At 45.8% G+C, this 16,061-nt stretch overlaps 1 protein-coding gene and 1 non-coding gene across 3 annotated transcripts in view; one reads left to right on the top strand and one right to left on the bottom strand.

Moving 5' to 3' along the window:
- Window positions 1-8,071, bottom strand: part of LOC133022843 (E3 ubiquitin-protein ligase DTX1-like) — a 31,066-nt gene extending 22,995 nt beyond the window's left edge. Inside the window, exons 1-2 of one of the 2 annotated variants that reach the window (XM_061089760.1) lie at window positions 7,733-8,071; window positions 6,452-6,678 (exon numbers count right to left, since the gene is read on the bottom strand). In XM_061089760.1, coding sequence (XP_060945743.1) covers window positions 6,452-6,662 — 211 coding nt within the window. In that variant the 5' untranslated portion in view covers window positions 6,663-6,678; window positions 7,733-8,071. Of the gene's footprint in view, window positions 1-6,451; window positions 6,679-6,962; window positions 7,362-7,732 lie in introns of those variants that run through there. The other variant, XM_061089752.1, reaches the window with a different exon arrangement.
- Window positions 8,072-8,583: 512 nt separating this feature from the next.
- trnat-ugu (transfer RNA threonine (anticodon UGU)) lies at window positions 8,584-8,656 on the top strand. Its single transcript has one exon. It is a non-coding gene; the product is annotated as a tRNA-Thr (tRNA).
- Window positions 8,657-16,061: the final 7,405 nt, after the last annotated feature.

Here is a 16,061-nt window from a genome sequence, read left to right on the forward strand (position 1 = left end):
ATTGTTTTCTTTTTGTCACATAATATCTGTTGTCATTTAAGATAACTAGTTTCTGTGTTTTCATATGTAAAACTATTTAAAATATTTTTAGCAAATTGGTTTTGTTTTATGATTACAATGATTCTTTGATTGATTTGTTGTTGTCTTTGTGTGGACCCCTTGACAATTTGCCATTTAAAGTAAGTCACAATAAGGACACAAAGCGACAACCAGTGCGGTATTTAGTCGAGCTGTTATAACATAATATTGCACTTATTCCCCTTAACAAAGACAAGTCCCCAGTGTGTTAACAAATATAGGTCACCAATCTAAAGTTAAGAGTAATGGAACACACATAAACATGTATTATGACCTCAATCCTCTGTGACTTCGTTTCCACCATCAGAAAAATTATCTTCACTTTCTGCCCATTTCTTTTCTAGTCTTAAACTTGACGTGAAACAGTTTCTGTCCTAACATGAACCCAGCCCTGGGCAGATGAGCTAAAATTGCAGTTATTCTCCAAGCAAAACCATACAGCCCCCTGAATAGTATCCCTTGACCTCTTACTCCCTTCTTCACTCAGTGCTTTCAGATACAGAGAAGATGGGAGTGAGGAGAGAGAGCCAAGCAATGTGGTAAAAGCATGAGCTAAAGAGTAGATCAAGGATACTCATAATTTAAAGGGTCAAGCTGACCCGAAGTGACACAGGCTAAACTTCTTTCCAACTTGCTATGTCGCCCTCCTGTTGTCTGATGCTGTCATTGTCTTTCTTTCATTTTGTCTGTTACTAACACCACATCAGTATATTTATATATAAAATATGTGAAATGGATGCATTCCTAAACCTAGGTTAAAATGACTAAATCTAACATTGATCTTAAAATTAAAAAAGGCTCCAAACCAGATTAGAAACGCTAACAAATTGATCAGAGTGTGGGGACTCTTCAGTAAATTGCTGTTTAAGAAAGATTTCCAGACATTGAACCAGTTCCTCAAACATAATGTCCGATTAAAAGTTACAGCCCTGATGGGTACATAATTTTCTTACATCGCTAGCTACCTAGACACATACTTTGTAAAGGAAAATAAAAACAGCAATAAGAAGAATAAAATGAGATAGATGTGGTTGTAATTCAGACACAGAAAAACAAGCTAATAGGCAGAATTACAAACATCACTTAGAGCCCACAAGCCCATTAAAAACTTCTTTCATACACCACAGTCTAGTTTGTAACACATGCTGGCAATTTTTTGAATTCACGAGTCATCTGGGTTATTTTATTCTACTTTAAAAAGCTGCCTCTACAGCCACAGAAGACTGTTTTACAATAGTTTTCATCGGGTGGAACTCCTCGTGACAAGTAAACTGAACAACATGAAATTTAGTGAGTACAATCAGAAAACGAATCACTGCTCCAGGCATTTGCTGATGTTACTTCAATATTTACTGAATATGATTTACTGGTCAGATTAGATCGAACAACCAACCTGTCTGTATGTCTACCCATCTATGAAATCTAAGTCATCAGTCACAGGCAATCCTGTGTGTTAGGGTCCATCATGATTGGACGGGATAGGAATGCGTTAATATTTTAAGACTTTTATTTAGTTCAAATTGAATTCAATTATATTAATGATTACATAACAGTTTCAGAGACAAAATGTACTTTCCCTTCTTTTTACTGGCACCTGGTAGTAAAATGCTCCTATTTTACAACAAAAGAACAGCGTGTTATTACCAGGCTTTGTTAAAATATGTGTAGCAGTGTAGGATTAAATGCTATACAAAGATGCAAAGCTATGATCTTTGAATAGCATGTGCTGCTACACATTATGTGTGCAAACACTGCCAGGTAAAGCCAACATATCATAGAATGGTTTGGTCTCTCTCTCTCTTTTACCTCCTTAACACAAAAGTACCTTTGATTCTTGAACTGGTTACGCTGTTGATCAGAATATTTGTAATTTAGGACCCATCACTAACTAGGGAGTTGCACATTGAAAATAAACAGTAGTCTCATATTCTTTGTTGCCTTCCTCGTCTCCTTGTTCTTACTTCTGGAATATGACACAGACACAGGTGTAATCATGGTTTGCTATGGATAACCTGATATTTTGGGGTCGAAAAGATTCAAAGAATTTGATAATTGTGTTTAATGAATATGTGGACCTGGCTAAGTTAAAGCTAATGCTCGGGCAATAGATATAGGCGGTTGACTTTGGGCTTGATGTGTTTTTCAAGTGAAGAATGCCAAGCTAAGATACTTTGAGGGAATCTTTGCTCATACAGTGAGATGCTTTCATGTGCTGAAGGTCTGCTGGTAGTGTGTGTGTCGCTGTGTGTGTTAGTGTGTTGTGGAGCAGGCAGTAATTGATGTCCCCCCAGAGGCCTCACAGTAACAGTAACTCGACACGCAGAGTTTCACAACAACTCAGAGAAAAAAAGGCTGCAGTATGACCTCTTCCTCTCCTTCATCTTCCTTCCTCTGGGTTTCCTGGTGATTTATGATGTGTCCACATACAAAACAGGACCCAGTCGGCTAACTTCAAGCTAGGTTAGTTCTACTCAGTCAAGGAACGGTGTGATTTCAGTGTATTTGTTGAATAAATGTTGATCAGGTAATGAGAGTTATTCATATTATATGTATAAAAACTTTTCAAACTTCTCATGCATTTGTACTTCCAGACAGATTTGTACACCATGTACTTCCTCACTATTTAACTTTCTATTGCCCTCTCCACACTGCCCCGTCAGCTCCGACTCTGTCATACTGCTACTTGTTTCAGCTCTCTCTTCCCCTTTGTCTCTACTCTGTCTCACCCTGAAAGGGTCCAGTCCCCTGAGTTTTGGGTTCAGGGTCAATTTTCAGCTGCAGTGTGTGACAGAGAGAAAGGCAAAGAAACAGAGAAAGAGACAGATCAGATGGACCAGAGGAAGTTAAAACAAAAAACAAGGCTTTAGGACAAACGGATAAAGGGGCCGACCTACTAGTCAATGTTTGACGTACGTATACATAAGAAAGTCCGATATAAATAAGGGAGCATCAATGACGCTATGATGGCTATGGAGATAAAAACATGGAAAGGTGGTATGTCAAACATATTTCCAGCTGTTCTGCTGCCCCGAAACAGTTCACAAGATCATTTTATACAAATAATTTCCACTTAGAATCAGGAACCATACAACCAAAGAATAGATAATGAAACTGATCAAAAATGTTCGCCTAGGTTTTGGTCTTCGATACAGTCTAATTTCAGTCAGTATAAAAACATATAGAGGGTACCTGGCACCATCATTACCAACAAATCAACAGTGTTTCCCCTTCAACTGCCTTGTTGGACCCTTAGAAGTTGGACTGTCTTTGTCCTTCCTCAGACACAACAATCACAGACAGTAGATTTCTCATCATCTCCAACCAAAGAGGAACAGAGGTTGACCCCAAACATCTTAAGGTCAGGCCAAATTACCCGAGTTTTCTTAAAGGACAGTCTGACGACAGGGGTAAAGCTGCTAGCAGCTCCTCTGCTGATGACAGAGGGGCTAGTCCTGACCAGAGCACTGGCTGCTCCCCTGCCGTTACATCAAAATGCACAGGAGGACAGGCTTTGACCCATCTTGGTTTTGAGTGAGGAAGCACTCATTCTGGATCGCCAGGACTGACACCAATCTTATTCTGTGATTTAAAGTCATAGCATGTAACCTGGTTTTGTAAACGCAGTCAGGGCTAATGTTTGGTTGAAGAGCCTCCCCCTCTCTAGCACAATCCACCTCCTCCCCTTCGTCTCTAGGGAGTCCCCAATCCAAACCCTACCCCCCTGTATGATGACCCCGATGCCCGAGGGCATTGTGGGGGTCTGGGAATGTATCTCCCTCAGCAGGACCAGCTGGAATCAGAGGAGGAACATGCTGTAGAGCAGGAAAAAGAAATGCCTTCAGACTTTGAACAATGCCTTGCAAAGAAAGCGATGACATGGAGAAACATAAAATCAAGACTTTCTGTTTGGAAGTTACAGTCCAAGACTGTCTTCAAACTAATGTGTTTTTTATCTAGAAGTTTCCTTTCACATATGAACAATGCAGCGGGAGGTTCTCCGGTCAGACACATTTACAAAAGCAACAAATACTCCCCATGATTCAGGTCAGGGGTGGTGCAGAAGGCAGAAGCTATGATGTATTCATTCTGTCGTGGAGATCACATGTTTTTGTTTACAGCACATCTAACACTTATGACTTCTTTGTCTGTGTTTTCGGCCCTGCTTTCGCATCCTGAAAATATTCTGTTTTTTTTTTTCATTTTTATCGTCTGTCATTTGTTCAAAGTGTCATCAAATGGACTGGATTTAGTCGGTTCAAAGAGGGTGAGCGATTTGCCAACATTCTAAGTCCAGTCCATTAATGTGATCTTTACAATGGTACATCATCAACAACTCAGGTTTAGGAACGATTATAAATGAGAACCCTGCTATGTTCAAATTCAAATATGCTAGTCAAATTGAAAAGTAGAAATATAAGAATAGGATAGAAAATTTAAGAAAAAGACAATTGAGCATCAGGCCATGACAGATGCAGATACTTTGACAACCTTAAACTGGACAAGTGGAAATAGCCACCAGTTTACAACTCTGTCGGTGACTGCTCTATTTTTCATTCTTTGTATTTCCTTCTTCTTCCACTGATGTGAACTTGACTAAACCATGGACCCCAAACCTGAACCCCCCCCCCCTCCGCCTCTTGGGGCTGGTCCGCTTCTCAGAACCCTCAGACTTTCCCCTCTTGTCTGTGTGTGTCTGTGTGTCTCACAGCCACAATGGAGTAGATCACATCTGTTCAACCAAATCCAACAATGGTGGAGGAGTGAAAGACGGGGAGGGAGATGGATGGAATACAGAAGACTCCCCAATTATCTCACTCTTTTGGCAACACCCCCACAACATACACTCATATCTTTCTATCTCTCATGTCCAAGCCGAAACTGAGTATTGATGGAACTCATCTCTTCTACAAGAGAGTGGAACAGTGGCAAAAGGACAAGAGACCCAAGGCAGAGATTGGGGGAAATAGTTAGCCGAGTGACCGGGGGAGGAGAACTCAAGTGAACTCTCTGTTCATTGGGCCTGAAATATTCTTTCCAGAGCATCATGGTCTCAGTTTCTTTACTTCATGTGACCTGTGTGCAGCTGCTTTGCACCTGTGTGTATGTGTGCATGCGTGTGTGTAGTGCCCATGGATAAGGGCTAAAGAATGCTGCTAAGTGGTGATCAGTGGTGCAATGGCCATTTGCAGCTGCCTCACATCATCATGCTGCTGGCTCTCAACCCAATCCACCCACCCTCTGAAAGAAGTTCCACACATAAGTCTAAACCATTGAAAAAGATGTTGCACCAATGCCAGATTCACTTTGAAAAAAACAAGTGAACAACACTTTATCTCGTGACTATAAGTGATGTCAGTGCAACACATAATTCTTACATCTAAAGAATCTTTAACATATCATGCCCTGAATGCAACTGTGCATGCAATCAATGATGTTTTTCCAGTCCAAGGTCTTTTGACCTATGGTACATCTTATAGGACATATAAGGATGGGATCATATTTCCCGAATGAACAGTATCAAAAGAAAAAAATATTTCCATGTCCGTGAAAATGATCCAACCACTATGTGTTACTGCTGAGAACAGATACAGATACAATGCTGACAAACTCAAACCATTGAAGTTACAAAGCTGGAGCCCACCATCACAGGTCAACTGACACGGACTAACACTAAAACAACCATGTTATCACTGGCTGGTATTATGGCTTTGTTTGATGACGACTGTGTGTTGGGGCCAACTTATACTTATAGGTTTACTGTTATGAATATTAATGCAGCTCACGTTTAATTGGTGGAAACCACTGAGGATTTGGTTGTTAACTAATCAGTCTGTGCTAATCTCTCCACTGATTTTGCTGACACCAGCACTGTTGCCACCTACACAAGTCACTGGACAGACTTGTAATGGGTTCTGCTGTTTCTATCAAAACAGATCCCCTGTCCCCTGACATATGTCCTCTGTATACTGTTGATGAGCCCAATCAAACTGCACTGAAAATAACCAAAACATGGGACATTGCAGTCTACATCTTCCCTATTAGGTTCAACCTGTATGCATGTAAGAATATGTGTTAAGCTATGATCAAATTAATCTCTAATAATCATCTAATGTTTTTATTTGGGAGATCCAGGCAGAGCAGAGTGCACAGGAGGAGCCCAACAGAGGTGATCACAAGTAAACAACACATGATAACTGAAAAGTCCTTGTTCAATGAAGCAAAGTACAATATGTTGCCATGACAGCATCCCACTCTTCTATGCCATTATGGAAGTTTTATGGCCCTGCATCGTGAATAAGAAGCAAACATGTAATCAGCATCCTCCCTCTCCACCTTCATCACCTCCAGCTTCACCCCCCTCCCCTCATCTTACCTGTGTCCTGTCTGAACTGGTGCATGGACTGGAGGTCTATGATGTATGGCGAGAGCCGGTTGTCCACCTGGCCGAGGACCACGCTCCCTCCGCGGGGGTCGCTGCCCCGTATGGCCGCCTCTATCTGGTGGGAGACGGCGGGGCTGTAGGGCCGCCACCGGCCGTGTTCGTTCAGCCATTCCCACACCACCACGGCCGAGGCCAGAAGCATGTTGTTATTGTTGGCCCTGGAGGAGAAGACACACGGTGAAACACCCGAAAACACACCGCGTCGTTAGCTGGTAGTGTCGCTGAGACCCTCGGAGACGAGCGGGAGGCTTGTTTGACAAAACAGAGCCTGACTGAGGCCAAACCACACAGGAACAAGGTGTCATTAGAACACAATACTCTTTTTTGATCTGATGTGTATTTTATTGTGGCCCTTGCTCTGTGTGTGACTGTCTGTCAGCCTCGTGATAAGTGAACGCAGGCCGACTGCACCCCGGAGCTAAAACAAAGCCAGGTTTCTTACATGGAGCCGCGGCTGAGCTAACTCCGGGAGGAAGCGCTGCATTCTTCTGCGGAGAGTCGAGCTCCTGGCACGGCCGAGGAGAGAGGGAGGCCACGGTCTGTGTTAAATCACCGTAATACGAGCTCTAGACCAGCCGCGAACAAAATGGACAATAGAGCGGCCTGAAGAGCTTGTGTTTCGCTGCCTCTTGCTCCAGACACGGTTAGCTTCTCCTGCGGGTCGTCGGTCTCCAGCGGCGGCCTGTGTTGTTCCGGACACGGTGGAAGAAACCTCCTCGATGCGGAGAAAATAAGACCGAACACTTGTCTTGCTTCCTTCTTGCGGAGCAGGAACTACACGTTTGTCGGCGTAAAAATCCCGACATTTGCCTCCACAGCTACAATGTGTGTGGATCTCGTAGTTTAGCGCAAACGAAATGTTGAGAAAGTCGCGGCTTCCAACAGCGCAACCTCAGATCCACTGTAACGACTCCCAGTCGGGGAGAGACCAGAACCGGTTCGACTGGTCTGTGTCCCGGGAACAGGAGCACAACACCGCAGGCTCGTATTACGAACAAACAGGTCAATGCACATCTGCTTTACCGTGTTATTATTCATAATATTAAGCGTTTGTTCGCACATCAGCTTCATATGTCATTATTTACTACAGTGTTGGTACTAGTTGTTTAGTGTTGCTCCACTGGTTTCTATGGTAGTTAGTCTATGTACACATCCATTTAATGACTCCAAACATGGATTGTCACCACTGCACAGAAATGATCCGCCACTCACCTGTTCGGATGAAAGTCTGGGTCCTCTCTCCTCTAAAGTAGAATCCAGGACCGTCTCAGACCTCTTCATGAATCAAATCTTTCGGCTCCACCATGGCTCCTTTCTTCTCTCCCCTTCACCTCAGGTGAACACACATGATATATTTCTCTTTAGAATAAAAACTAATCCAAACCGAGCGGGACCAGAATCACACTGGGAAGTTACGGGAGGTGAATAATGTGTCCGCGACGAGTTGGAATAAACTCCGCCATGTTGATCCCAACGCTATCCATTCGCGTCCATCTTCATGTGGTAGTAGGAACACTTGATGTGGGGCTACGGGGGGACATGGTGGACAGCGGCCCCCCGACTCTTTCTCCTCACCACGCCCAGAAACCCCCCCTGGTAACCGAGTCCCGTCAACCAATAGAAAGACAGACTCCAAAAACATTTCATGTCAGGGTCCCTGTTGATTCTAGTAGCCCGCACTCCTACTGCATGTGCGATGTTTGACCTGTTGGAGATCCTGTCAGAACCACCACCACACCACAGTTACATATGATTGAAGGGTTTATATCATTAACTCCTGCTGCAGTGAAATCAAACTGAATTTACTCTGAAGTACTTGAGTCAGCCTCCTCTGTCGAAGATGGACGCATGCTGCCACCTAGCGGATATAATAACTCAAATCGATGTAGTTTTAATAAAAATAAAAAAGGCTCTAACGTCACACTCTCTCCACTTAGGCTACATCTTCTTGTTGTTGACATGTGCTGACAACGCTGCCGTTTCATTTCCAATCACGAGAACTACCAAACAATGATAACATACCAAATTTAAAATTGGTTTATCGAGTGTGTTGCTGCACCACAGGCTCCATAGCTCAGGGGTTAGAGCACTGGTCTTGTAAACCAGGGGTCGCGAGTTCAAATCTCGCTGGGGCCTAAGAAACTTTTTTTTTTAGTGGTGATGCAGATACTTAACGTTGATTATCGAGGCTGCAGCTGCTGATGCAGTTACTATGAATGCACAGCATTAGCTAAATAAACCAAATAAAACAGCAACATCATATGTCTGTCTCTGTCTCTGAGTGACACTGATTAATTGAGTTTTATTAGTGAGTTTAACTTGATCATATGACTAAGTGATCAATCAAACTTACTGTTACTGTACCTAACTGTAATTAACTGATGTATTTTTAAATCTACCTATGCATATTTACACAAAATGGAGTGTAAATATGAATTTAGTGCATTCAAACGCAAGGAGCAGGAAAGTAAGAGAAATGTGGAAAAAACACTGTATAGATTTTACTCCCCTTCCATACTAACACATCTGAAAAGGTATATCATGTGACCACTCAAGCACAGTGGGCATGTACATGCCGGGTTAAAAAGAGTGCTCGGATAATAGTTTCCTATGCAATTTGGATAATTGTAAAATGCAGAATTTATCTGCACAACAGCAGTTAGGAATGACAACAGTGCAGTAACGCTTGTAATCGATTATCCTTACAGAATCCTTTAAAGGTCCCCTCGTATGCCCATTTTACCACAGTTGATATGGTTCCTTGGGGTCTTAATGAAATGTCTGTAACATTTTTTGGTCAAAATACCACAAGGATCATTTAAAACAACAGCCTTTTTACCCTGTCTAAAACAGCCCTCTTAAGATTGACCTCTTTTGAGTCCTACCCCCCCCCCCCTCTCACCGCCCCCCCCCCCCTGTCAATCACACACACACACACACACACACACATCCACTTTCACGTCTTAAATCTCTCCTTAGCATATGTAAGGTTGTTAAAATAATTTTAAGTCAATGTCCTGCACATATTTCTGTATTTGTTTGTTGTGTTTCTTCATTGAAGCTACAATTTTAAAACTACTACACCCTCTGATAAGGATGTACATTTATTTAAATACATGCATCAGATATGTGTGTATACAGTATATAATTGTATCTGAGCGCTCGCACACACACACACGCACACACACAGATAGACACAGACACACACAGGCAACGGGATGTGGGGGCTAGCCTTGGAAGCTAACACTGCTGCAACTTCTGCGGCGAAATGCACTTAAAACCCCGGGTATGAGTCTATCATAAAGCGAGCGACGGAGGCGGCAGCGACCTGCTGCTGACCGGCACCGGTTCGTGCAGCTCGGGCTGCGTGAGGCAAATCTGTAAGAGCCACAAAAGTTATAATGTGCAGCTCTCTGCCCCCCTCCTCCTCCTCCGCTTCGCCACCCTGGCGCTGAGCGAGCCCACCGGCACCGGTACAATGCAACCGGAGACCGGGGGGGGGTTCCTTGAACACGTTCCAATGCTAGTTTCTAACAAAGACAGACACACACAGAAGCTACGAGTCGGGTTAGCCTCCGAGTGCATTGGTTTCTATGAAAACGTGCTGCATGCCCGGGACGCCACAAACATACACACACACTGTCACACCGCGGTGAGGTTTGTCTTGTCTTGGGGTTTTTGTCTCGTAACTTCCTGTTTTATTTTGAAATCCTAACTCTCCTCTCGTTTCAGGTCACTTGCCCTTCCTCATGTGTCACCGGTCTGATTGTCTCTGATTGTTTCCACCTGTTCCCTTCACCCTCATGTGCTTATAGTCTGCGTCTCCCCTTTGTCTTGTGCCGAAGTGTTTCGTTCTTGTTCGTGCACCTAAGCCTTACCCACAGTCATTGTCGTTTTTGCCAAAGAGTTTCTTGCTACGCCACGTAAGTTGTTTTCGGTTTCCTCCTTGAGAGTGATTTTTTGTTTGTTAAAGTTTTCCAGTTTAGCTTTGTTTTGTGTTGTTTGTAAACTGTTTTTCTTCCTCCCTTTTGGAGCGATTTATGTTAAGAGAGATTTAGTTAGTTTGTTGAGCCTCCTGTTTAGGTGAGCCTTTTCTTTTGCCCCATTTATTAGTAGTTTGGTTTTCCTCCTTCGGGAGCGCTTTTGATTTCTTGCTCTTGCCATTTGTTTGTCCTCCTTCGGGAGTGGTTTATGTTTAAAAGCTTTTTCTTTTTCTAGTGTATGTTTTGTATTTATTAGGAAGTTCTTTTTCCCCAGTTATTGCTTGCCAAGTATTATATTATTATATAGATATAGTTAGTGAGATTTTCATAGCCTTCTTGTTTGTCACTCTGCATTGAGGTTCTGAAATCAATAAAGTGTGCTGGTACGTGATATTCTCTGCTTCTGAGTCCTCATTCCAGTCCAGGCCTGACATTACACTTCGGCCAGTATGGACTCAGCAGGGATGACACAACTCACGGCAGTCCTGCAAGCCCAAGAAGCCCGGCTCTCCCGTCAGGAGGAATTCCAGACCGCTATGGCATCCCAGATGGGGATTCTCTTGACACAACTTCAGAGCCTGAACGATTGTCTGGTGCAGATGACAATTACAGCACCCGAGCCTCCAGTAGCAGCGGATGCTACACCTGTGGTTCCCGTCCTGACTGTGCCAGCCGTTGGAGCGGGATGCAAGTTAGCCCCACCAGCACGATTTGCTGGTGAATTAGGATTATGCAAAACATTTCTCATAGACTGCTCCATACACTATGAACTAAACCCCAATGCTTTTCCTTCTAACCGAGCCAAGATTGCCTTTATGATTTCCCACCTTACCGGAAGAGCCAAGGCATGGGCCTCGGCAGAGTGGGCCCGGGATTCGCCAGTTTGCCAATCCCTCACAGACTTTGAAGCGGCGCTGCAGAAAACTTTCGACCCGGTAACGACCGACCGGGAGAAAGCTGGGGAGCTGAGCGGGCTGAGACAGGGCAGCGACTCCGTGTGTGATTACGCTATCCGTTTCCGCACTTTGTCGGCGGAGAGTGGCTGGAATACAACGGCCTTATACGACGTGTTCCTGAAGGGGCTGGCAGCTCCTATCCAAGACCTTCTGGTTCCCTTGGACCTACCCACAGATCTCGACTCACTCATCGCACTCGCAATCCGGACAAACAACAGAACCCGTCAACTCAGGCAGCAACGTCTTCCGAGACCCACAACGATGGAGAGACCCCGACGCACTCAAGCACCAGGATGGTCAACCACCCGTCGATCACCGCCAGAGCATCGTCATCATTCCCATCCGGAAGGAGAGGGAGAGCCCATGCAGCTAGGAAGAGCTCGACTAACACCCGGGGAACGACAGAAACGTCTGCAGGAGGGCCGGTGCTTCTACTGCGGTGAACCCGGTCATCTCGTCGCCACCTGCACTGCCAAACGGACCATGGTGGTGAGTGAATTCAAGGTTTCAGGCACCACCTCACGCACTCTCACGACAGTCCAGGTAATGCACCACACCACCACTGAACTCAAGGCGCTCATAGACTCAGGGGCTGATGAAAGCTTGATGGACTGGGAACTAGCAGAACAACTGGGCCTTAGCACAGAACTTTTAGCTAAGCCCATGAGAGCTAAAGCTCTTAATGGACAGAAACTGTTTACTATCACACATATCACAGCACCTCTCAAACTGTGCATTAACCATCACCGGGAAAACATTCGTTTCTATGTATTCAAGTCACCGTCACAGACTCTAATTTTGGGACAGCCATGGTTATTCCGTCACAATCCCCATATAAACTGGAGAACAGGAGAGATCCTGGGCTGGGGAGGGGACTGTGTGAGCAACTGTTTGAACCCCTCAGTTTGGGAGGAGGAAGTTACGAACATTAAATTGATCTCTGTCAATCCAGCCGCAGATCCCAATTACCCGGACCTGAACTCTGTGCCTTCCTGCTACCACCACCTCAAAGAAGTTTTTAACAAAACTAAAGCCCTCTCACTTCCTCCTCACCGACCCTATGATTGTGCCATTGAGCTGATTCCGGGCTCAACCATTCCCAAAGGCCGCCTGTACGCGATTTCTGGGCCAGAGAGGGCAGCCATGCGGGAGTACATCGAAACCTCCCTGAAAGCGGGTCTGATTCGCCCCTCATCATCATCAGCCGGAGCCGGTTTCTTCTTTGTGGGGAAGAAGGATGGCTCCCTAAGACCGTGCATTGACTACAGCCCACTCAATGACATCACTATAAAGAATCGCTATCCACTTCCTCTTATGTCATCCGTGTTTGACCAGCTCCAACAGGCCAAGATCTTCACCAAGTTGGATCTTCGCAACGCCTATCACTTGGTGCGGATCAGAGAAGGTGACGAGTGGAAGACTGGTTTTAATACACCCAGTGGACACTATGAATATAAAGTCATGCCTTTTGGTCTCACAAATGCTCCTGCTGTTTTCCAGGCTATGATAAATGACGTGTTAAGAGACTTTCTTGACCATTTCGTGTATGTTTATTTAGATGACATACTTATCTACTCCTCTGACCTGAAAAAACACCAAGACCATGTAACTCAGGTACTGAAAAGACTGCTAGAAAATAAACTATGTCAAAGCAGAAAAAAGTGAATTCCATGCCGACACTGTCTCCTTCCTGGGCTTCATCGTAGCCCCTGGAAGTGTACAGATGGACCCGGCTAAAATTAGCGCTGTGGTCGAGTGGCCTACACCTGATAGCCGCAAAAAGGTTCAACAGTTCCTTGGGTTTGCTAACTTTTACAGGCGGTTCATCAGAGGCTTCAGCGCAATAGCTTCCTCTCTCCATGCTCTTACCTCCACAAAGGTGCAGTTCCAGTGGTCTCCTGAAGCTGATGCTGCGTTTCGGATCCTCAAGCACCGCTTTACCTCGGCTCCCATCCTCACCCTGCCTGACCCTCAACGACAGTTCGTGGTAGAGGTGGACGCCTCCAACGAAGGAGTCGGGGCCATCCTCTCCCAGCGGTCAGAGCAGGATGGTAAGGTGCATCCTTGTGCCTTCCTGTCACGGCGGCTATCCAAGGCGGAGCGGAACTACGACGTTGGTAACCGGGAGTTGCTGGCGGTCAAACTCGCGTTGGAAGAGTGGAGACACTGGCTCGAGGGTGCTGAACATCCATTCATTGTCTGGACTGATCATAAAAATCTGGAATACATCAAGAAAGCCAAAAGACTCAATTCTCGCCAGGCCAGGTGGGCGCTATTTTTTAACAGATTCTCTTTTTCTCTCTCATACAGGCCGGAATCCAAGAACGTCAAGCCAGACGCCCTGTCTCGTCTCTTCGACCCCGAACCTGTTGCCAAGGACCCAGAAACGATCCTCCCACTTACCTGTGTGGTTGGAGCACTGACTTGGCAGATAGAAAATGAGGTTAAGCAGGCTAATGGTGAGGTCCCATCACCTAGTGGGTGCCCAGATAATCGTTTGTTTGTCCCAGTTGAATTGCGCCCACAGGTGATCCACTGGGCCCACACCACGCTGCTTTCCTGCCATCCGGGAGTTCGAAGAACGATGTTCGCTATCTCCCGGAGGTTCTGGTGGCCCTCCATGGAACCGGAGGTCCGGGAATACGTAGAGGCTTGTTCGGTCTGCGCCCGAAACAAGACGTCCTCCGGGTCACGCATGGGTCTTTTGCAGCCCCTTCCCATCCCCTCCAGACCGTGGTCCGACATCTCGGTAGACTTCGTCACGGGGCTTCCGGTCTCTCAAGATAACACCACTGTCCTCACAGTGGTGGACAGATTTTCCAAGATGGTTCGATTCATCGCTCTGCCAAAACTGCCCTCCGCCAAAGAAACGGCGGAGATCATGATGAACAATGTTTTTAAGGTTCACGGATTTCCCAAAGACATTGTCTCAGACCGGGGTCCCCAGTTCGTCTCCCGGTTCTGGAGGGAGTTCTGCCGGCTCATCGGAGCTAAGGCCAGCCTGACCTCGGGTTACCACCCGGAGGCCAACGGCCAGACCGAACGCCTAAACCAGCAGCTTGAAACCGGCCTCCGGTGTCTGGTCTCCCAGAATCCCTCGACATGGAGTAAACACCTGGTCTGGGTCGAGTATGCGCCAACCTACTGCCCACCTCGGCCACATGTATGTCACCATTCAAGTGTGCATTTGGTTACCAGCCCCCTGTTTTCGCAGACAACGAGTTGGAGGTGTCTGTGCCCTCCGCCCATGCCATGGTCCACCGCATCTGGGCAGCTGCCACGCAGGTATTGATTCGCCAAGGGGACAGAGTGAAGAAAACGGCGGACCGCAAGAGATGCCCCGCCCCCGCCTACCAGCCAGGACAGAGAGTGTGGCTCTCCGCCAGAGATCTACACCTTAAAGTCCCTTCCAAGAAGCTGGCGCCGCGGTTCGTGGGCCCGTTTCCCATCATCAAGCTCATCGGTCCTGCAGCAGTTCGCCTTCGCCTGCCCCGATCCCTCCGTGTTCACCCCACCTTCCATGTGAGCCGGGTTAAGCCCGTCAAGGAGAGTTCGATGGTTCCAGCCGCTACCCCTCCGCCACCCCCAGAAGTGATTGAAGGCGGTCCGGTATACAAGGTCAAGCAGTTGCTGGCGGTTCGCAACAGGGGTCGAGGTAAACAGTATCTGGTGGACTGGGTAGGATATGGTCCTGAGGAGAGGCAGTGGGTTCCGTCTCGTCACATTGTAGACTCTACACTCATTACAGACTTCCACAGGGACCACCCTGACCAGCCTGGGCCGTCAGGAGTCGGCCCTAGGGGGGGGGTACTGTCACACCGCGGTGAGGTTTGTCTTGTCTTGGGGTTTTTGTCTCGTAACTTCCTGTTTTATTTTGAAATCCTAACTCTCCTCTCGATTCAGGTCACTTGCCCTTCCTCATGTGTCACCGGTCTGATTGTCTCTGATTGTTTCCACCTGTTCCCTTCACCCTCATGTGCTTATAGTCTGCGTCTCCCCTTTGTCTTGTGCCGAAGTGTTTCGTTCTTGTTCGTGCACCTAAGCCTTACCCACAGTCATTGTCGTTTTTGCCAAAGAGTTTCTTGCTACGCCACGTAAGTTGTTTTCGGTTTCCTCCTTGAGAGTGATTTTTTGTTTGTTAAAGTTTTCCAGTTTAGCTTTGTTTTGTGTTGTTTGTAAACTGTTTTTCTTCCTCCCTTTTGGAGCGATTTATGTTAAGAGAGATTTAGTTAGTTTGTTGAGCCTCCTGTTTAGGTGAGCCTTTTCTTTTGCCCCATTTATTAGTAGTTTGGTTTTCCTCCTTCGGGAGCGCTTTTGATTTCTTGCTCTTGCCATTTGTTTGTCCTCCTTCGGGAGTGGTTTATGTTTAAAAGCTTTTTCTTTTTCTAGTGTATGTTTTGTATTTATTAGGAAGTTCTTTTTCCCCAGTTATTGCTTGCCAAGTATTATATTATTATATAGATATAGTTAGTGAGATTTTCATAGCCTTCTTGTTTGTCACTCTGCATTGAGGTTCTGAAATCAATAAAGTGTGCTGGTACGTGATATTCTCTGCTTCTGAGTCCTCATTCCAGTCCAGGCCTGACACACACAAGCTAGACT

The sequence above is a fragment of the Limanda limanda genome, chromosome 2 (genome assembly GCF_963576545.1).
Source record: "Limanda limanda chromosome 2, fLimLim1.1, whole genome shotgun sequence".
Taxonomy (NCBI): Eukaryota; Metazoa; Chordata; class Actinopteri; order Pleuronectiformes; family Pleuronectidae; genus Limanda; species Limanda limanda.